This window comes from Salmo salar, chromosome ssa28 (assembly GCF_905237065.1).
Source record: "Salmo salar chromosome ssa28, Ssal_v3.1, whole genome shotgun sequence".
NCBI lineage: Eukaryota > Metazoa > Chordata > Actinopteri > Salmoniformes > Salmonidae > Salmo > Salmo salar.
The window spans coordinates 11,664,659-11,683,589 of NC_059469.1; the positions used below are offsets into that span (position 1 = coordinate 11,664,659).

General features: G+C 43.4%; 1 protein-coding gene across 4 annotated transcripts in view; it reads right to left on the reverse strand.

The window, feature by feature from the left end:
- Positions 1 to 6,054: 6,054 nt before the first annotated feature.
- The window catches only part of sap30bp (SAP30 binding protein), a 48,452-nt gene continuing 35,575 nt past the window's right edge, over positions 6,055 to 18,931 (reverse strand). The window contains exons 5-10 of one of the 4 annotated variants that reach the window (XM_014179512.2): positions 14,537 to 14,625; positions 9,392 to 9,483; positions 9,166 to 9,278; positions 8,987 to 9,045; positions 7,274 to 7,361; positions 6,055 to 7,042 (exon numbers count right to left, since the gene is read on the reverse strand). In XM_014179512.2, the coding sequence (XP_014034987.1) occupies positions 6,864 to 7,042; positions 7,274 to 7,361; positions 8,987 to 9,045; positions 9,166 to 9,278; positions 9,392 to 9,483; positions 14,537 to 14,625 (620 nt within the window). In that variant the 3' untranslated portion in view covers positions 6,055 to 6,863. Of the gene's footprint in view, positions 7,046 to 7,273; positions 7,362 to 8,941; positions 9,046 to 9,165; positions 9,279 to 9,391; positions 9,484 to 14,536; positions 14,626 to 18,931 lie in introns of all 4 variants that reach the window. The other 3 variants (XM_014179511.2, XM_014179510.2, XM_014179509.2) reach the window with 3 other exon arrangements.

Sequence of the window (18,931 nt, forward strand, 5' to 3'; positions counted from 1 at the left end):
AGCAACAAAAACAATGCATGCGCAACAATGGAGCAAAACGGGGGTTGGCATAGAATCAAAGGATTGTTGGCATAGTTTGACAACAAATTAAAGACATAAATACATTTGCACAAGGAGCACTTGATTGCTCTCAAATACATCATTAAAGTTGTTGGTTAGCTAGCTATCGATTATTTTGCCATATTAGCATAGACATGGCAAGAGTCAAAACAAGACATGGTATCAGTAACAAGATACAACGAGCCACTTACGATTCCCCACATGGTAGCTTCTTGTCATTGTTGCTAGCTATCTGCCCATAACACAACACATGGACTTCTGCCCCATCACATTGTGGTCATGACATTGTCAGCTAACCCAGCTATTCACTTAAATGTTTGTTCATTTGGAATGTCTCAAGATTAGTCTGAAATGCCATGACAGGGAATCTTGGATGTGTCTTAGTTCTCTTTCATGGCTTCCTTTGTTACCACCATATTGGCTTTCACTCAAAACTCCCCTTGATGAGTACAGGCCTCTGTACTCAGAGACAAACCAGCCACTTGTGACATCTTCAATACAGTAGAAAGGATATGGCACAGAGGTTAAAGCAACAACAAGAAAAATCCCATGACTGAAACTTTAGTCAATATCAGATTGATTGTCTGGGACCAAGTTAATCTCCCCTTTCATGTAAGAAGGTCATGACCATCATGCTTTTAGGAAAAACTCCACGTTTCTACTCCAAAATGAATGAAAATACAATTATGCTGACACCATCTAAAATATAATTTCCACCTGCAGAAATGGGCCCAATAACATATTGGTAAAAATTATGTTAAAATGATTTTAAAATATTGGACCATGCATATAGCCTATGCACGGTCTACATTATCAGATGTGCTATTAGCAATAAGCATTATCACCCGTAGCCCAACTGATGAAGCATAGTGGCTATACAATGTAAATAGGCTGAAGCATGGGGATTTTCCATCTGCATTTAGCCCATTGGACACAACATCCTGATTGTTATTATTAATCATTATTATTTAATGATACATTATTATTATTCAGTTTCTATGCCATTGCCTTTTAAGACGACATTGCCCCTTTAAGAGCTCCGTTGTAGTGATTGATGGGAAGTTCGGCTCTTTTTACTCCCTCTGATCTTTTCGACTCGTACTGTCAAAAGAAGAAAAAACTTCGACTAATTTCGTTCATTTGAGTCAGTAATGCCCAGAGCGCGCAGGACCCACTACCGACGAACTGAAAACTATAAAGAGTCATGCTGCTAACCAGCCTACCGTTCACATGTCGTTCAGCATAGGGGGCTTATTGGAGCTGTCATTCGTGATTGATTTATTAACGTGCGCTTTAAACAGTGTACATTTGTTGACTGCTAGGCATACAAATTAGATTATTTCTTGATACATTTGAAACGAGGTCTAGCTGTGGCTGCTACAGGACTAGAGTGTGAACGAGTCTTGGCGGAATGCACTGCTTGATTGCTGTGAGAGTGATACACGATTCGTTTTCGAGTTGGAGTTTGTTGAGCAGAGGCTGTGTATGTTTTAGTTTCTGCAAAGCTGTCCATCATAACATTAAATAATCAACTGCACAATGCGATCAATTATCAGTTCTTACGGTATTTTTTATTCTCTACCGTCATTATCTATTTTCCTGCGCGCATATGTAAAACGTTGGACGGAGCACGTCTCTGGAGCGTGTATTAATCCTGCTATAAGACACATTGCGGCCAGCACTCGCACGTCAAACGTATGAACGAGTCACTCAGAAAAACGAATCATGACTCTCAAGTCAGCAAAAAGAGTCGTTTAAAAATAACGAATCGTTCGCGAACTGCACATCAGTTCTCTGTTGTGCAGCTGCGCCTAAACCAATGGTTCCTAAACAGGGGTCTAACCTCTGGGGGTAGGCCTACTTGGCCTATCCACAGGGTACTGAGAGAAGACTCATGAGACCATAGGGGGTACTTCAGGGGGGTACTTCAGGGGTAGGCCTACTCCAGGCAGAGCAAAATTCAGTTGGTGGTAAACTAACCGAAAAAGGTTGGGAACCACTGGCCTAAACCTTGCTTGAAACTCCGGTTGTAAAACTGCATTTTTAAAACGATGCCACATGCGCAATTGAAGGATTATATAAATACACGTGGTGTCAATGTGAAACTTGGATCCCCCGATTTTCTTTTAACAAAGGCCAAAAATGCTATCAAAATACATATGCCAAAGCTGTTTTTAAAAGTGTTGTGCATTGAATGCATGTCTGAATACATATTTCCCTCCTATGGCTCTCAAAACTTGAATTTGCCTCGAGAGGATTATCCCTGTAAAATATGTGATCACATATCTTGGTATTAAAGTTAGTAAAGATCAGAAAGAATGGGACAATTTAAATTTCTCTCCTATTGTAGAGGAAGTTGGAAAGAGATTTAACTCCTGGTTATTAAGAGATCTTTCTTTATCCGGACTTGTACTTTTTATCGAAATCTGAAGGTCTGTCCAGATTAGTTTAAACCTTCCTTGCCTTGGATGTTCCTCTGTCAGTAACTAAAATGGTTGATACTAAATTATTTAACTTCATATGGAGGAATAAACCTCAATATTTAAGAAAAGCGGTAATATGTAGCACCCAAGGTGAGGGAGAGTTGAATGCTCTGGATTTTAAAACCTCTAATATAATATTTAAGATTAAATGGATGAAAAACTATTTAATTAAGGAATAAGGATTGGAATATCATCCCTAATTTAACATTCCAACAGATTGGTGGTCTAGAAATCTTACTCAAATGCAACTTTGATATGGGTAAAATCCCTATTAAGTTGCAAACTTTCATAAACAAGTACTTCTAACTTGGAACCTCATGTACAAATGCAATTTCCCCCACATAGGTATACAATCTGGAATAATAAAGACATGAAAAACTCTTGACCATTTATTTTGGGACTGTTCTTATGTCAGAAGATTTTGGAGTGAGTTAGAAGATTTTATTTTAAAAGAAACGACTATTAATGTTAATCTGAGAGACTGATATTATGTTTTATTTTGATCCAAATGATATGGACCCTGATTTAACTTTCATTGTTCATTTGTTTATCTTTCATGGAAGATTCTTTATCCATAAAATGAAGTGGGCAGAGAACAAACCCCTCTTCACATTATTTAAGATAGAATTGAAATATTATTTTGAAATGATCAGTAAATGTAAAAACAAAAAAGCAATATGCACCATAAAAGTATTTAACAAATAGAAAACGAATCTTGATATGTAATACCCCTGTCTGTTAGGTGTATGTACTCTTGTTTGTATATTTATGTTTTTTGTATTTGTTGTGTTCATAATAAAAATAAAAATAAATAATAATAAAAAAATAATAAAAAAATTAATATTATCTCGCATAGAACGCATGAAAACAAGCCAACTAGGTAAATATGTCAACTATTATAACTATGGAGTTGTCGGATTTTGTTTTAATAACATTACACGTCAAAAATAGTAGCACTGGAAAGTTAAATCCTGAGTGATAAAGTATATAGGTTTTCAATTACTTGGCCTATCCACAGGGTACTGGAGAAGACTCATGAGACCATAGGTCTACTGGTAAAATGCACGAGTGGGTACTTATATAAATAAGTGATAAAGTATATAGACTTTCAATTACTGTGCCAAGAGCTACAGTAATATATATTATACTACTATACTGCTGTCTGAGTTGAGCACCGCTGTGATGCGCATTATATACTATTTTATTCCCTTCATCTAAATATCAGTGTCATCAACAATCATGCATGTCAATTCAGTACACACAGTTTAACAGAGAAAATAAACTCAGCAAAAAAGGAAACGTCCCTTTTTCAGGACCCTGTCTTTCAAAGATAATTTGTAAGAATCCAAATAACTTCACAGATCTTCATTGTAAAGGGTTTAAACACTGTTTCCCATGCTTGTTCAATGAACCATAAACAACTAATGAACATGTACCTGTGGAACAGTCGTTAAGACACTAACAGCTTACAGACGGTAGACAATTAAGGTCACAGTTATGAAAACTTAAGACACTAAAGAGGCCTTTCTACTGACTCTGAAAAACACCAAAAGAAAGATGCCCAGGGTCCCTGCTCATCTGTCTGAACATGCCTTAGACATGCTGCACGGAGGCATGAGGACTGCAGATGTGGCCAGGGCAATAAATTGCAATGTCTGTACTGTGAGACGCCTAAGACAGAGCTACAGGGAGACAGGACGGACAGCTGATCGTCCTCGCAGTGGCAGACCACGTGTAACAACACCTGCACAGGATCGGTACATCCGAACATCACACCTGTGGGACAGGAACAGGATGGCAACAACAACTGCCCGAGTTACACCAAGAGCGCACAATCCCTCCATCAGTGCTCAGACTGTCCGCAATAGGCTGAGAGAGGCTGGACTGAGGGCTTGTAGGCTGTTGTAAGGCAGGTCCTCACCAGACATCACCGGCAACACCGTCGCCTATGGGCACAAACCCACCGTCGCTGGACCAAACAGGACTGGCAAAAAGTGCTCTTCACTGACGAGCCACGGTTTTGTCTCACCAGGGTGATGGTCGGATTCGCGTTTATCGTCGAAGGAATGAGAGTTACACCGAGGCCTGGAGCGGGATCGATTTGGAGGTGGAGGGTCTGGGGCGGTGTGTCACAGCATCATCGGACTGCGCTTGTTGTCATTGCAGGCAATCTCAACGCTGTGCATTACAGGAAAGACATCCTCCTCCCTCATGTGGTACCCTTCCTGCAGGCTCATCCTGACATGACCCTCCTGCATGACAATGCCACCAGCCATACTGCTCATTCTGTGAGTGATTTCCTGCAAGACAGGAATGTCAGTGTTCTGCCATGGCCAGCGAAGAGCCCGGATATCAATCCCATTGAGCACGTCTGGGAGCGGTTGGATCGGAGGGTGAGGGCTAGGGCCATTCCCCCCAGAAATGTCCGGGAACTGTGCCTTGGTGGAAGAGTGGGATAACATCTCACAGCAAGAACTGGCAAATCTGGTGCAGTCCATGAGGAGAAGATGCACTGCAGTACTTAATGCAGCTGGTGGCCACACCAGATACTGTTACTTTTGATTTTTACCCCCCCTTTGTTCAGGAAGACATTATTCAATTTCTGTTAGTCACATGTCTGTGGAACTTGTTCAGTTTATGTCTCAGTTGTTGAATCTTATGTTCATACAAATATTTACACATGTTAAGTTTGCTGAAAATAAACGCAGTTGACAGAGGACGTTCCTTTTTTTTGCTGAGTTTACAATATTTGAGAATATATTTATTTGGGAATATTTTTCGTTAACAGACATGTTTCTAGACATGCTTCTGTCTGTTTAAGGCTGTCATCTCCAAACCAGCCCCCCTCCCACCCAACCCCCGGAGACTTTTATTGCAGATCTACAGATCTCAAAAACGACTTCTCCAAAAACCATGACAGCTTTCCTTCGCAGTTACGAAGAACTTTAACCCCTGGGATATGGTTAAGGTTGACAAGCACTCAAATGTATTGGTGATATCCGATTCTGAACTTTGACCTCCAGCCGTGCTTCAGAAGACTGCGGGGTGGGGCGGTGTGTTATCATTCCTGCTGGATGGAATTAAAGTCTGATAACGAGAGGGATAAAAGAAAAGGAAGGGGTGAAGGATGGATGGAAATCACAACCGCTCCTGGCCACATAAATACCCAAAGTGCCCAGAAATAGATGGAAGGAATGAGGGGGAGAGAGAGAGAACGAGGGTAGTGGATAGAAAAGAGACAGAAGGGGAGAAATTAAAGAGAGGAGAGCGAATGAAAGGGAGACAGCGAGGCAGAAATTCCTCTGGACAGATTCAGGCCAGTGGCTGCAGTCAATAGATCTGGAAAACAATAACACAACCATTCCTTAAGTTCCTGGACAGAACATTCAAAGCTTTATCCAGAGAACAGCATGAAAATAATTGTATGATCAAATACTACTTTCATCTTATGTATAAAATACAGTTTATGTTGAACCCAAGACAACCGTACAAGAATGGACACACACTCCAATTGAAAAGGCAGTATGACGTTTGTTTTATTTACCATCCTATCATCATCATCATCAGCGATATATGTACATTTGTAAAAAATATTCCCGCTAAGCTCTTTGAATAGGCCATTGAAAATGAGACAAGAAATGTTGATGCTGATGTCCGTAGTCTGTCCAGTAGATGGTCAAAACACAGAACATAGGAAATAGCACAAATATACACTGTGGGTAGAAAGGAAATAATGAAGTTGAGGCCAAAACTAATAGTAATATATACTGTACCATAACAGATGGGTTGACACTGTAAGAAACCCTTTTACAGGAGGATGGAATAAAGAAACTAACTCAAGCTTCAGTCAAGAGGCTAGCAACTTATGCCATAACGCGGCTACTTTCTAGGTAGGGTGGTTTTCCCAATGGATAGTCTTTAGCTAACATCAAAACACTGTTTCTTGTCGACAGGAAAAAAAACACATCAATGCATAACGTCAACAGGGTGCTGACTGGAGAGCTGGATGAAAAAAGGAACCTTATGTTGATATCAATGCAGAACTGACAGAAAAATAGTCTTATTGAATCTCAAGTCAGGCTTGAGTCCTTTGACCACATATTGTAGATCCAATCCCAAAGACCGACGGCAGTAGAGATGCAGAGGTCTTGTACAGCCAGAAAGGATGAATACAGAAATGTTCATGTGACATCCATATTGTCTGAAGACATTCTTTCACTCTCCCTCTTTTTGCATTTAGTAATACAGCCACACAGCTAAATGCACACACACATTCATCCATCCATTCAAAACACACACACTTCCTCTCCCCATGCCGGTTCACTGCTTGGCTTTCTTCTGGATGGTGCCAACGGCGGAGATGACGGTGGTCTTGGTTCCGCTGGCGGTGGTTGTCACGGAGACCACCCCTGGCAGGGTTGCCGTGGTAGTGAGCAGTGCGGGCTGGGCCAGGGTCACGGGCACTGCAGAGTCCCACTTACTCTTCCTCTTCTGAGCCTCTGCTGGGGGTGGAGAGAGGCGGGAGAGAGAGAGAAAGTGAACGGGAGAGAAAGGGAACCAGATATACTCTATAATCTTAACCTTTTTCTCTTTCAGGAAGGTCACAACCTAAAATCAGTCAGGGATGATAATGTTTCTATGGAGTGTGGGGGCTCATCTCTCTGCCAGTGATAGTAGAAGAGGTGTTGGTGGTGATAGCTGTCTAGAGGTTGGGGCTAATTTGAGTGTACCTGTAGCTGTGGTAGTAGCTGTATTGGTGGTGGGAACAGCTGCATTGGTGGGGATTGTCCCCTTCTTAGTGCCCGTCACAAACTCAATCTAGGAGAGGAGAGAGGAGACAAAATACTTTATCATACTCATACTGCAGAGGGCTGAGCGGAGCCGGGCTGGGTTATGCTGACATTGTGTTGTGATGAGCCTTAATCTCTTGGCAGGGCACTTCTCTGGAAGTGGGTGGAGAGAATAAACTAGAGGCTGCTGGTGGCAACATGCCCCTGACACACAGACTGATAAAAGAGAACAGCCCGGTCTGTGATTGGTAAAACAGTAATTGAGAGGAGTAAACGTACGTACAGGGTTGGCAAAGCTATTTTCTCTGAACAGGTACACTACATAGCCAAAAGTATGTGGACACCCCTTCAAATGAGTGGTTTCGGCTATTTCAGCCACACCCACTGCTGACAGGTAAAATAAATCGAACACACTGCCATGCAATCTCCATAGACAAACATTGGCAGTAGAATGGCCTGTACTGAAGAGCTCAGTGACTTAACGTGGCACCGTCATAGGATGCCATTTTCCCAACAAGTCAGTTAATCAAATTTCTGTCCCGCTAGAACTGCAAGTGCTGATATTGTGAAGTGGAAATGTCAAAGAGCAACAACGGCTCAGCCGCAAAGTGGTAGGCCACACAAGCTCACAGAACGGGACTGCAGAGTGCTGAAGCACGCAGCGCCTAAAAAATAGTCAGTCCTCGGTTACAACACTCACTACCAAGTTCCAAACGGCCTCTGGAAGCAACGTCAGCACAATAACTGTTCATCAGGAGCTTCATGAAATAGGGTTCCATGGCCGTGGAGCTGCACACAAGCCTAAGCTCACCATGCGCAATGCCAAGCATCGGCTGGAGTGTTGTAAAGCTTGCAACCATTGGTCTCTGAAACAGTGGAAACGCGTTCTCTGGAGTGATGAATCACGTTTCACCATCTGGCAGTCCGACGGATGAATCTGGGTTTGGCGGATGCCAGGGGAATGCTACCTGCCCGAATGCATAGTGCCAACTCTAGAGTTTGATGGAGGAGGAATAATGGCCTGGGGCTGTTTTTCTTGGTTCGGGCTTGGCCACTTAGTTCCAGTGAATGGAAATCTTAACAGTACAGCATACGATGACATTCTAGACAATCCTGTTCTTCCAACTTTGTGGCAACACTTTGGGGAAGGCCCTTTCCTGTTTCAGCAGAAATGTACATACAGAAATGTTTTGTTGAGATCGGTGTGGAAGAACTTGACTGGCCTGCACAGAGCCCTGACCTCAACCCCATCGAATACATTTCAGATTGAATTGTAACGCCGACTGCGAGCCAGGCCTAATCGCCCAACCTCAGTGCCCGACCTCACAAATGCTCGTGGCTGAATGAAAGCAAGTCCTCGCAGCAATGTTCCAACATCTTGTGGAAAGCCTTCCCAAAAGAGCGGAAGCTATTATAGCAGCAAAGGGGAGACCAACTAACGCCCATGATTTTGGAATGAGATGTTCAACGTGGATGTCCACATACTTTTGGCCATGTAGTGAATATGTTTTTAACAGAGGTTGGGGATGGGGTTAAGAGGAGAGCAGGCATGGTTTTGTATTGTGGGGGTGGGGGGGGTGAAAACGTGTGTATTGTAATTCAGGTTACCTCAGGTCCCCTCTTCAAGTCAATAAAAGCGCCCGTGTCCCTCACCTTCGTCCTGTCCTTCTTGGCTTTCTCCAGTTTATCCATCTCTACCTTCTGAGCTTTGGCTGCAGGGAAGGAATGAAAACAGTTCAGCTGATAGGACTACCACAGACTGGCAAGCACATATAGCCACAAAACAAGCATATATGCCTGTCCGCACACATACACACCAATGACTTCCTTACCCAGTGCCTCATAGTAAGAGTCCTCTGACCAGCCGTGAGGATCAAACATGTCTTTAGGGTAGTTGGTTCCCAGTTCATCAATGCCACAGAACTGAATGAGTTTCTCATAGATACTGCAAAGACACACATAGACATGTCAACAAAAGCATCCCACGTATCATCGACGTGATTATAACTCTGTGTGTGTGGCATGAATTAGTGCATGTGTGTGTGTTTGTGTGTGTACCTGGGATTCCTGAACTCTTTCTTCTTCTGAATGTGGTTGTTTGTGTCAAAGTCTCCATGTAGATTCTTTTCATACAGCTTCTGGATCTTCTCCTGTTGACAGAAAACCAACATATCTGATCAGTATAACATAAGAATCAAATCCCCACTAGTATAGTTTTTACGACAAGCACTGTTCGTCTGTCGTGATGTGTATGTATCACAAGCCTAGATATTTCAGTAAAGCCAGGCGCAGTTGTCCATAACTGGAATTGAACTTGCGACCTTCGGCCTCCAAACCTACCAGTGTATGAACAGCACAGAATGACTGGTCAATTGGTAGAGAGGCGTAACAAGTTAGCTTAGCCCCTACAGGGTGTTAATCGATGCGAAACAAGGCAGCTGAACTTGGCAAAGGCTGAAGTCAGGGTCTTTACTCCAGCCTTGACCCATACAGTACCAGTCAAAAGTTTGGACACACCTACTCACACCAGGGTTCTTCTTTATTTTTACTATTTTCTACATTGTAGAATAATAGTGAAGACATCAACACTATGAAATAACACATATGGAATCATTCAGTAACCAAAAAAGTGTTAAACAATCAAAATATATATTTTTGATTCTTCAAAGTAGCCACCCTTTGCCTTGATGACTGCTTTGCACACTCTTGGCATTATGGTGTACAGAAGATGGTCTTTTACCAAATAGGGCTAAGTCCATATTATGGAAAGAAAAGCTCAAATATGTAAAAAGAAACAGCAGTCCATCATTACTTTAAGACATGAAGGTCAGTCACTCCCGAAAATGTCAAGAACTTTGAACGTTTCTTCAAGTGCAGTCGCAAAAAACATCAAGTGCTATGATGAAACTGGCTCTCATGAGAACCGCCACAAGAAAGGAAGACCCAGAGTTACCTCTGCTGCAGAGGATAAGTTCATTAGAGGTAACTGCACCTCAGATTGCAGCCCAAATGAGTTCAAGTAACAGATATCTCAATACAACTGTTGAGAGGAGACTGCGTAAATCAGGCCTTCATGGTCGAATTGTTGCAAAGAAACCACTACTAAAGGACACCAATAATAAGAAGAAACTTGCTTGGGCCAAGAAACACGAGCAATGGACATTAGACCGGTGGAAATTTGTCCTTTGGTCTGATGAGTCCAAATTTGAGATTTTTAGGTTCCAAGTGCCGTGTCTTTGTGAGAAGCAGAGTAGGTGAACGGATGGTTCCCACCATGATGAATGGAGAAGGTGTGATGGTGCTTTGCTGGGGACACTGTCAGTGATTCATTTAGAATTCAAGGCACGCTTAACCAGTATGGCTACCACAGCATTCTGCAGCAATACGACATCCCACCTGGTTTGCGCTTAGTGGGACTATGATGTGTTTTTCAACAGGACAATGTCCCAACACACCTTCATGCTGTGTAAGGGCTATTAAACCAAGACGAGAGTCATGGAGTTCTGCATCAGATGACCTGGCCTCCACAATCACCCGACCTCAACCCAATTGAGATGGTTTGGGATGAGTTGGACCGCAGAGTGAAGGAAAAACAGCCAACAAGTGCTCAGCATATGTGGGAACTCCATCAAGACTGTTGGAAAAGGATTCCAGGTGAAGATGGTTGAGGGAATTCCAAGAGCGTGCAAAGCTGTCATCAAAGGCAAAGGGTGGCTACTTTGAAGAAACTAAAATATAAAATATATTTGGATTTGTTTAACACTTTGTTGGTTGCTAAATGATTCCATATATGTTATTTCATAGTTTTGATGTCTTCACTATTATTCTACAATGTAGAAAATAAAGAGAAACCCTTGAATGAGTAGGTGTCCAAACGTTTGACTGGTACTGTATATTTGACTGACAGGGCTCTGAATGGAGCCATTGTGTGTCTGCAGTTTCTGAGACCTCAGAGCAATATTTGGCAACCAGGCTCCTGGGAGACGCAGGGAGCTGGGCCTGTCAACTGGAGCCAGGGTTATCCACAATGATAAATTTGCCTTAAAACGGACAAGATGGAGGATGGAATGTTATGGCACTACTTTATCTACAGTACTCAAAACAGTCAGTTCAATTGGTAGGAAAACAGTATTGTGATGTTTATTTTTTGAGATACAATGTTAATGAGGCATACTAAAACAACACAGACCACACCCTGGCTACTCATTGGCCTGAGCCTTAACTGTCCCCAGCCCTTCCTGTGTGTGTGTGTGTGTGTGCTGGTGTTAGTTGCAGCCCGAGGCAAGGTAGTGATTCATCAGTGATTCACCTGATAGGGGTAATTAAGGGAAGGGATATACCTAGTCAGTTGCACAACTGAATTAATTCCACCAAAATGTGTCTTCTAAATTGAACCCAACCCCTCTGAATCAGAGAGATGCGGGGGGCTGCCTTCAGTCCACGTCATCGGCTCCCGGGGAACAGTTGCTGTGGGTTAACTGCCTTGCTCAAGGGCAGAATGGAATATTTTTCCCCCACCTTGCTGGCTTAGGGATTTGAACCAGCAACCGTTTGGTTACTGGTCCAACGCTCTGAACCGCTAGCCTATTAAGTAGGTGCGTGCGCACACCATGAGGCAATGCTATAAAGTGCTGAGCTGTTCACTCACCAAGACATTCCTCCTCACCTGCCTCAACACCTACCCAACAAGAGCTACATTTACTGATCTAAGTGTTGCATATTTCTCCCTCATGGTTAGGGTTAAGATTTGGGGAGGATACGCTGATCCTAGATCTGTGCACGATGGCAATGTCTACCGGGAATGCCAACTTATTTCTGAGGAAAACCTTGGACCAGTGTAATGATTGAGAGACCGTGTCTAGAGGGAAGGAATGTTGACTGACAGAGAGCTGACCACTGAGATGTTTTGTCTGTCTCTTCCTACATGTTGATGTTATTCTCCCACTGGAGGATTCTGCTCTCCAACACTCTGGAACATTCTTGAACATTTACCAACAACTGCAGAACACTGCTTGTCTGGCAGCTGGCATTGAACACTTCTCAGACTTTGGCAGGAGGGGCAATTTACAACCTGGAAACCAATATCTCAGACACACACCTTATCTGTTCTCATACCCCGCCAATTTCAGTACATCATACACTTACCTATCCGCTAGGGGTGTAACTGTACACATGTTCATACTAAACCTTTTGGTACGGGGACCTTGGTACCAGTCCGCATTGTGACGCTGAATGAATACATTAAAAATAAAAACTCTCGGCCTACAGGCTCTGCCTACGCTGCAGTGTATGCCTCAAGTCAATTTGAGCATCATTTTTTTTGTTTCCGGCTATGGCGTTAAAACTAGAGCCTATGCACACTTTGTAATCAAAATTCTAATCTTAATTGGCGCATTTCAAACGGTCCTTTTGTGAGGCGCAGCCAGGAACCAGTTCTGTACGATGGCGTGTGGAGGGGTCGATAAACCAGGAACCAGTTCTGTACGATGGCGTGTGGAGGGGTCGATAAACCAGGAACCAGTTCTGTACGATGGCGTGTGGAGGGGTCGATAAACCAGGAACCAGTTCTGTACGATGGCGTGTGGAGGGGTCGATAAACCAGGAACCAGTTCTGTACGATGGCGTGTGGAGGGGTCGATAAACCAGGAACCAGTTCTGTACGATGGCGTGTGGAGGGGTCGATAAACCAGGAACCAGTTCTGTACGATGGCGTGTGGAGGGGTCGATAAACCAGGAACCAGTTCTGTACGATGGCGTGTGGAGGGGTCGATAAACCAGGAGGGTTCTCCATCATTTAAATCTCCAGTTTGGGAACATGTTTGGCTTCCCAGTAGATTACAACGGCGATGGATAGAGAGAGGATGTCACCATTGCTCAATGAGAATAACCTATGCCAGTGGTTCCCATCTCCAGTCCTCCAGTACCCCCGACAGTACACACTTATTGTTGCCCAAGACAAGAACACCTGATTCAACTTGTCAACTAATCATCAGGCCCTCAATGAGTTGAAGCCAGTGTTTATTGTCTGGGGCTACAACAACGTGTGCTGTTGGGGGTACTAGAGGACTGGAGTTGGGAAACACTGGCCTATGCAGCGGCCAACACCTCAAGCATGTTTTTACGCCAACATCACCCCAGTATTCCTACCACCGGAGCAAGACGGAAACGCAAAAAAACCCCAACTTCGTCTCCCCTCTTCATTCAAGCAGCCCTTCGCGGCCAATTCTGACCGGGCCAAAGAAATGACAAGAGCGATAGGTATGTTTATGGCCGTGGATCTGCACCCACTCACAGCGGTTGAGAGGAATAGGGGGTTTCAGCACCTTGTGAAAGTGCTCGAGCCACGTTACCAACTTCACCCACCCATTTCAGCAAACAGGTACTACCCGCTCTATAGAAGCAAACTAAAGCTGAAGGTGACAATGAATTGGCTAACGCAGCCTGCGATGCGATGGATGGACCTCCAGGGCTACAGAGAACGACAGTGACAGCCCATCATTTTACACCGGAGTGGGAAATGAGAAGTACGTGCTACAGACACGCTCCTGTTATGAGTCACACAAGTGCGCATAATGTATCTCTTTGTAATGAAACACTATAGCATAAGCCTATACAATATCTAAGCCATGTTTACATATTGATTTCACACGTATATTGCACAGTGTTGTTGCGTAATCGTGTGTTATCAGTTAAGAAAACACAAAGTGTTATTCCTGACGGTGCTCTCATTAGGCATTGTATGACTCATGATCATGTATGGAATCAGGAATACAAACACTTTGGATTTTCTCAAACTGAAATGAACTACAGTAACTGTTTACATTACATTTTCCCCCGCTGTGCCGAAACCGAACCGTGAACCCAAAACCGCAATAACTTCCGAACCGTGGGTTTGGTGAGCCGTTACACCCTTACTGTCCTCCCTCCAGTAGTCTGCTACTTGTTGACAGAGAGCTGACCGTGTCACTGCTGACTATGATGGTACTGCAGGCCAGTGGGACGAAAGTGATGGTTGTTTAGACCAGGTGACCAGACCAGTGTAGACAGAGGAATTTCACAGGTATGTAAGATGTGCAAGCGTGGTGGTGATATAGCACAGGCAAGTTCAGGTGAGTTGAAATACGGGTAAGTAGAGATACAGTACATAACTAAGGTAAGTGGGGGTGTGAGTGGAAGACAAAGCCCAGGTGTGTCTGTGTGTACCTGTAGGTGACTGGAGCAGCGTCCTGGTGGTTCAGGGGGGATCCGGATCTTGTCAGGCGACATGTTCCTCACTTTCTCTGAGAACAGAGCTGGGGCGGAGATACAGAGAGAAACAACCAATCAGAGGAGCAGACTACAGACAGATATAGATGGGGTATAGAAGCCCATGACATTCTAGCAGCTACTTCTTTATCTTTATAAGTGAACCCAGAAATGATGTCTGTAAAGTCAGTGAGTGTTGAATCAACATGTTTGGTGCATTCCTAAGCTGACAGTTGTTCTGTGTGTGTGTGTATTTGTTTGTTTGTTCGGAGCATCTGGTCCTGGTACGAGACCTACGCACCACACCCAGTCAGGGAGTGTCTGTTGGGGCTTGTGAAGAGAAACAAGGCTCCCCTTTTTTCAACTCTTCCCTCCTTTCTCTCCCTTCTCTCCTCAACTCTTCCGTTCTTTCTCTGACTCCAGGCCAGGCATTCTTGAGTGTCGCTAGAGCCTCCTCAGAGGGAGAGTATTTTACAGTCACTCAGCACCGTCAATCTAATAAGGCTTTAAATCAGGGGTGTTGAACTCATTTTGCCCCGGGGGCCGCATTCGTTTGTCAACGAGCTCCGGAGAGCCACACTGAAAATTGGTTATATATCCTCGCTGTCAAAATGTGCTAAACATTGTCCTCTATCCATTGTTTTTGGAACTGTCGATGCTCCCCGACTGTCTAGTGATTATTAGCGACCTGGACAGTCAAACTATGAATGTAGGTCTATTGACTGTGCACAGTGATCCAGAAACCAACTGTATCTCATAGTTTCAAGTCGGGATTTGCCGTAGCGTCTAATTTAGACCCATTCATTCCACGTGGTTACATGGTTCAAGAAATTGTAGGAATATAGGTCCATTATCATTTCTACACAGTTTCAATTTGGTTTAAGTCATTTTAAAGTATATTGAGTTTGTTTCCCCCCTGGATCCGGCCCGCATGTTCGACACCCCTGCTTTAAAATGGTTGAGAAAATAAATAAATTGCGCGTACACTTCGTATGTGAGAACAGTTAAGTAGGATCCTTTAGCCTGTATTGTAGGTCACATACAGTATGTTGTGTAGTGAAGCAGTTCCTCCATGCACCAAACACACTCAGTCCTTACAGGTAGTGTTCTCTCCCTCTCTCCACCCGTCTCCCTCTCCACCCGTCTCCCTCTCCACCCGTCCCCCACCCGTCTCCCTCTCCACCCGTCCCCCACCCGTCTCCCTCTCCACCCGTCTCCCTCTCAACCCGTCTCCCTCTCCACCCGTCTCCCTCTCTACCCGTCCCCCACCCGTCTCCCTCTCTACCCGTCCCCCACCCGTCTCCCTCTCCACCCGTCCCCCACCCGTCTCCCTCTCCACCCGTCTCCCTCTCTACCCGTCTCCCTCTCTACCCGTCTCCCTCGCTACCCGTCTCCCTCTCTACCCGTCTCCCTCTCTACCCGTCTCCCTCTCTACCCGTCTCCCTCTCTACCCGTCTCCCTCTCTACCCGTCTCCCTCTCTACCCGTCTCCCTCTCCTTTTACTTGTTTTGTTTGATGCCCAGGTGGAACCAAAAGAACACCCCCACCCCTCACACTACCCTGCTTGACCTTATCCTTGCCTCTCCTCCCCCACTCCATTCTGCCTTGTGTCTGTAGGTGAGAGGGGTATGACACTCCTACAGGGAGGGGCAGGGCGTTACCCTCTCCTACTGGCTAACTGAGCAAGTACACACACTTGCACGGACAGGGGTCCACGCACACTCACTAGAGTAAACAGAAAGAAACCATAACAGAGTAATGATGTACTCAGTGACAAGCACACACTAAACACAAATATTGCACTTGGCTGCATGAACACTTATGAACAGTAGAAAATACCATGGCCTGGGGTAGGGAAAAACCTGACCAGGCATGTCAGACGAGTCATGGGCTCTAACATGAGCATGTGTTGCTTTCCATGAACACAGGCTGCCATGTGTGTGTTCGGCAACAGGCACATAGCAGACATACTGTACAGCGATAGTGGTCCGAATTAGGGTTGAATGGCAGGAACCCGGTTACCAAGATTTATCACCCCAAAACCACTTCTCCATTCCCGGAAGACATAACTGTGAGAAACCGGGAAATACGAATCAATTATTTATATGAACAGCATGGCCTGAAATGGAACTTAAATTATATGTGATGTCTAAATCTGGCTTCTCCGCGGCCTTCTCTCTGCATGATGAATCATCAACGCTCAGGGTGGGGACAGACAGCCCATCTCAATATGGAGCGCAGATCACAACGCATGTAGACCTATCATCTCATTATGGTAACTTTTTTTTAAAACTTGTGACAGGAAGGCCTACATTTGCTGCAGCATAGTCAGCATTTGCAGAATTTGCTGCATCCAATTCTAGTCCTACAGTAATATAAAGACAGAATGTGCGTCTAATTTACCCATCAACATCTGGTTTTGGGAGGACGCCTTATTTTTTTAAATCAATCAAATGTATTTATAAAGCCCTTTTTACATCAGCAGATGTCACAAAGTGCTATACAGAATGGTAAAGATATAATTTTTTCAATTGCAGCTGCAGAGTTTTAAAATAGCCCATCATTCAAATATCGTTGGTTTAAAAATCAGTGAACGCGCGAGCACTCTCTCTCTCTCACTTCCATTCAAATTGCATCTAAAACAGATAATCCTGTTAAAGACTGATATATATAGCAGGCCTAGCCTACCTCTTTCAGGAAATAAATTCAATGCACTATTAGCCTTATATTTAGCTAATGAATGACAGTTTATGCATAATAAGCTTCTAACTTATTGCTTGTCTCTTGAGCAATACGCACGCACCTGGCTTCTCTCCTTTAAAAACGCTCCTTTGCTCTTGGAGTCCCATGCAGGAAAATCTAGACTAGGTCAGTTTGCTGGACATTGTTTTTTAGCATTTCTTATACCAATAGACTATTCGAAACAGGACATGAGCTCTTGTTTGCTGAATGTTAAATACAGCAGCCAATAGAGCTCCTGGGTAGTTTGAAAGAAGAGCTAACGCGCGATGGCGCTAGGCTATTCAGTTATTTACTCAGACCCATAGCCATTCAATCTTCGTGAGGAGGTGTGAAAACATTCTGCATCCAATTCTAGTCCTATATTATTCAAGCATGTCATTAGAATGATGACAATAAAAGGACAATGAAACGTATTTCATTTAACTGTTGAAAGCGAGGAAGGACTAAAGCAACACTAGTGAGAGAAAGAGGTAGGCAGGCTAATAACATTAGGGGAAATATTCTGAAAGGTATATGCGTCAGCCTACTAACTATACAAACAGGCCCTATTATATTTCAAAATCTAAATTCACTAGGCTATTCTTGCAACTTTGTAGTCAGCATGAACTGTACCAGAATAGCATTTTCTCTTTCTGCTTTATCATGGATGGAACAAGGTGCGTAATTACAGTCCATATAATACAGTAGCCTATAATACAGTACAGTAATACGGTTCACACAAAAAGATAACCCTACTGGAGCTGGTTTCATTTACTTACCCAAGAGAGCATATATCTAGCTATATCTATGTGTCTATGTTTTTCTGTCATGCAATAGCCTATGTATCATATATGTATTGGATTACGGCACAATCCTTTGGGCTTTTTTGGGCTTGGGCTCATTGAATGTCTAATGTAGGGCTCATTAAATGTCTAATGTTGGGCTCATTAAAAGTCTAATTCTAGGGCTCATTAAAAGTCTAATGTAGAGCTCACTAAATGTCTAATGTAGGGCTCATAATGTATGTAATGTAAAGCTCATTAAAAGTCTAATGTAGAGCTCATTAAATGTCTAATGTAGAGCTCATTAAATGTCTAATGTAGAGCTCATTAAAAGTCTAATGTAGAGCTCATTAAATGTCTAATGTAGGGCTCATTAAATGTCTAATGTAGGGCTCATAATGTATGTAATGTAGAGCTCATAATGTATGTAATGTAGAGCTCATTAAATGTCTAATGTAGGGCTCATAATGTATGTAATGTAGAGCTCATAATGTATGTAATGTAGAGCTCATTAAATGTCTAATGTAGGGCTCATTAAATGTTTAATGTAGGGCTCATTAAATGTTTAATGTAGGGCTCATTAAATGTCTAATGTAGGGCTCAATGTATTTAATGTAGGGCTCATTAAATGTCTAATGTAGGGCTCATTAAATGTCTAATGTAGGGCTCACAATGTATTTAATGTATGGCTCATCAGGCTCAGGTAGCGTCAGGCTTGAACTTTCGATCAAAGCTCTAATCTATCTATATGCTTTATAATGCTTTTGAATGACACTTTCAGGTTTTGGCAGGAAATACCAGGTTACCCAGGAGAAGTGATTCATTATTCCAGGGATGGAACATTTGTAAA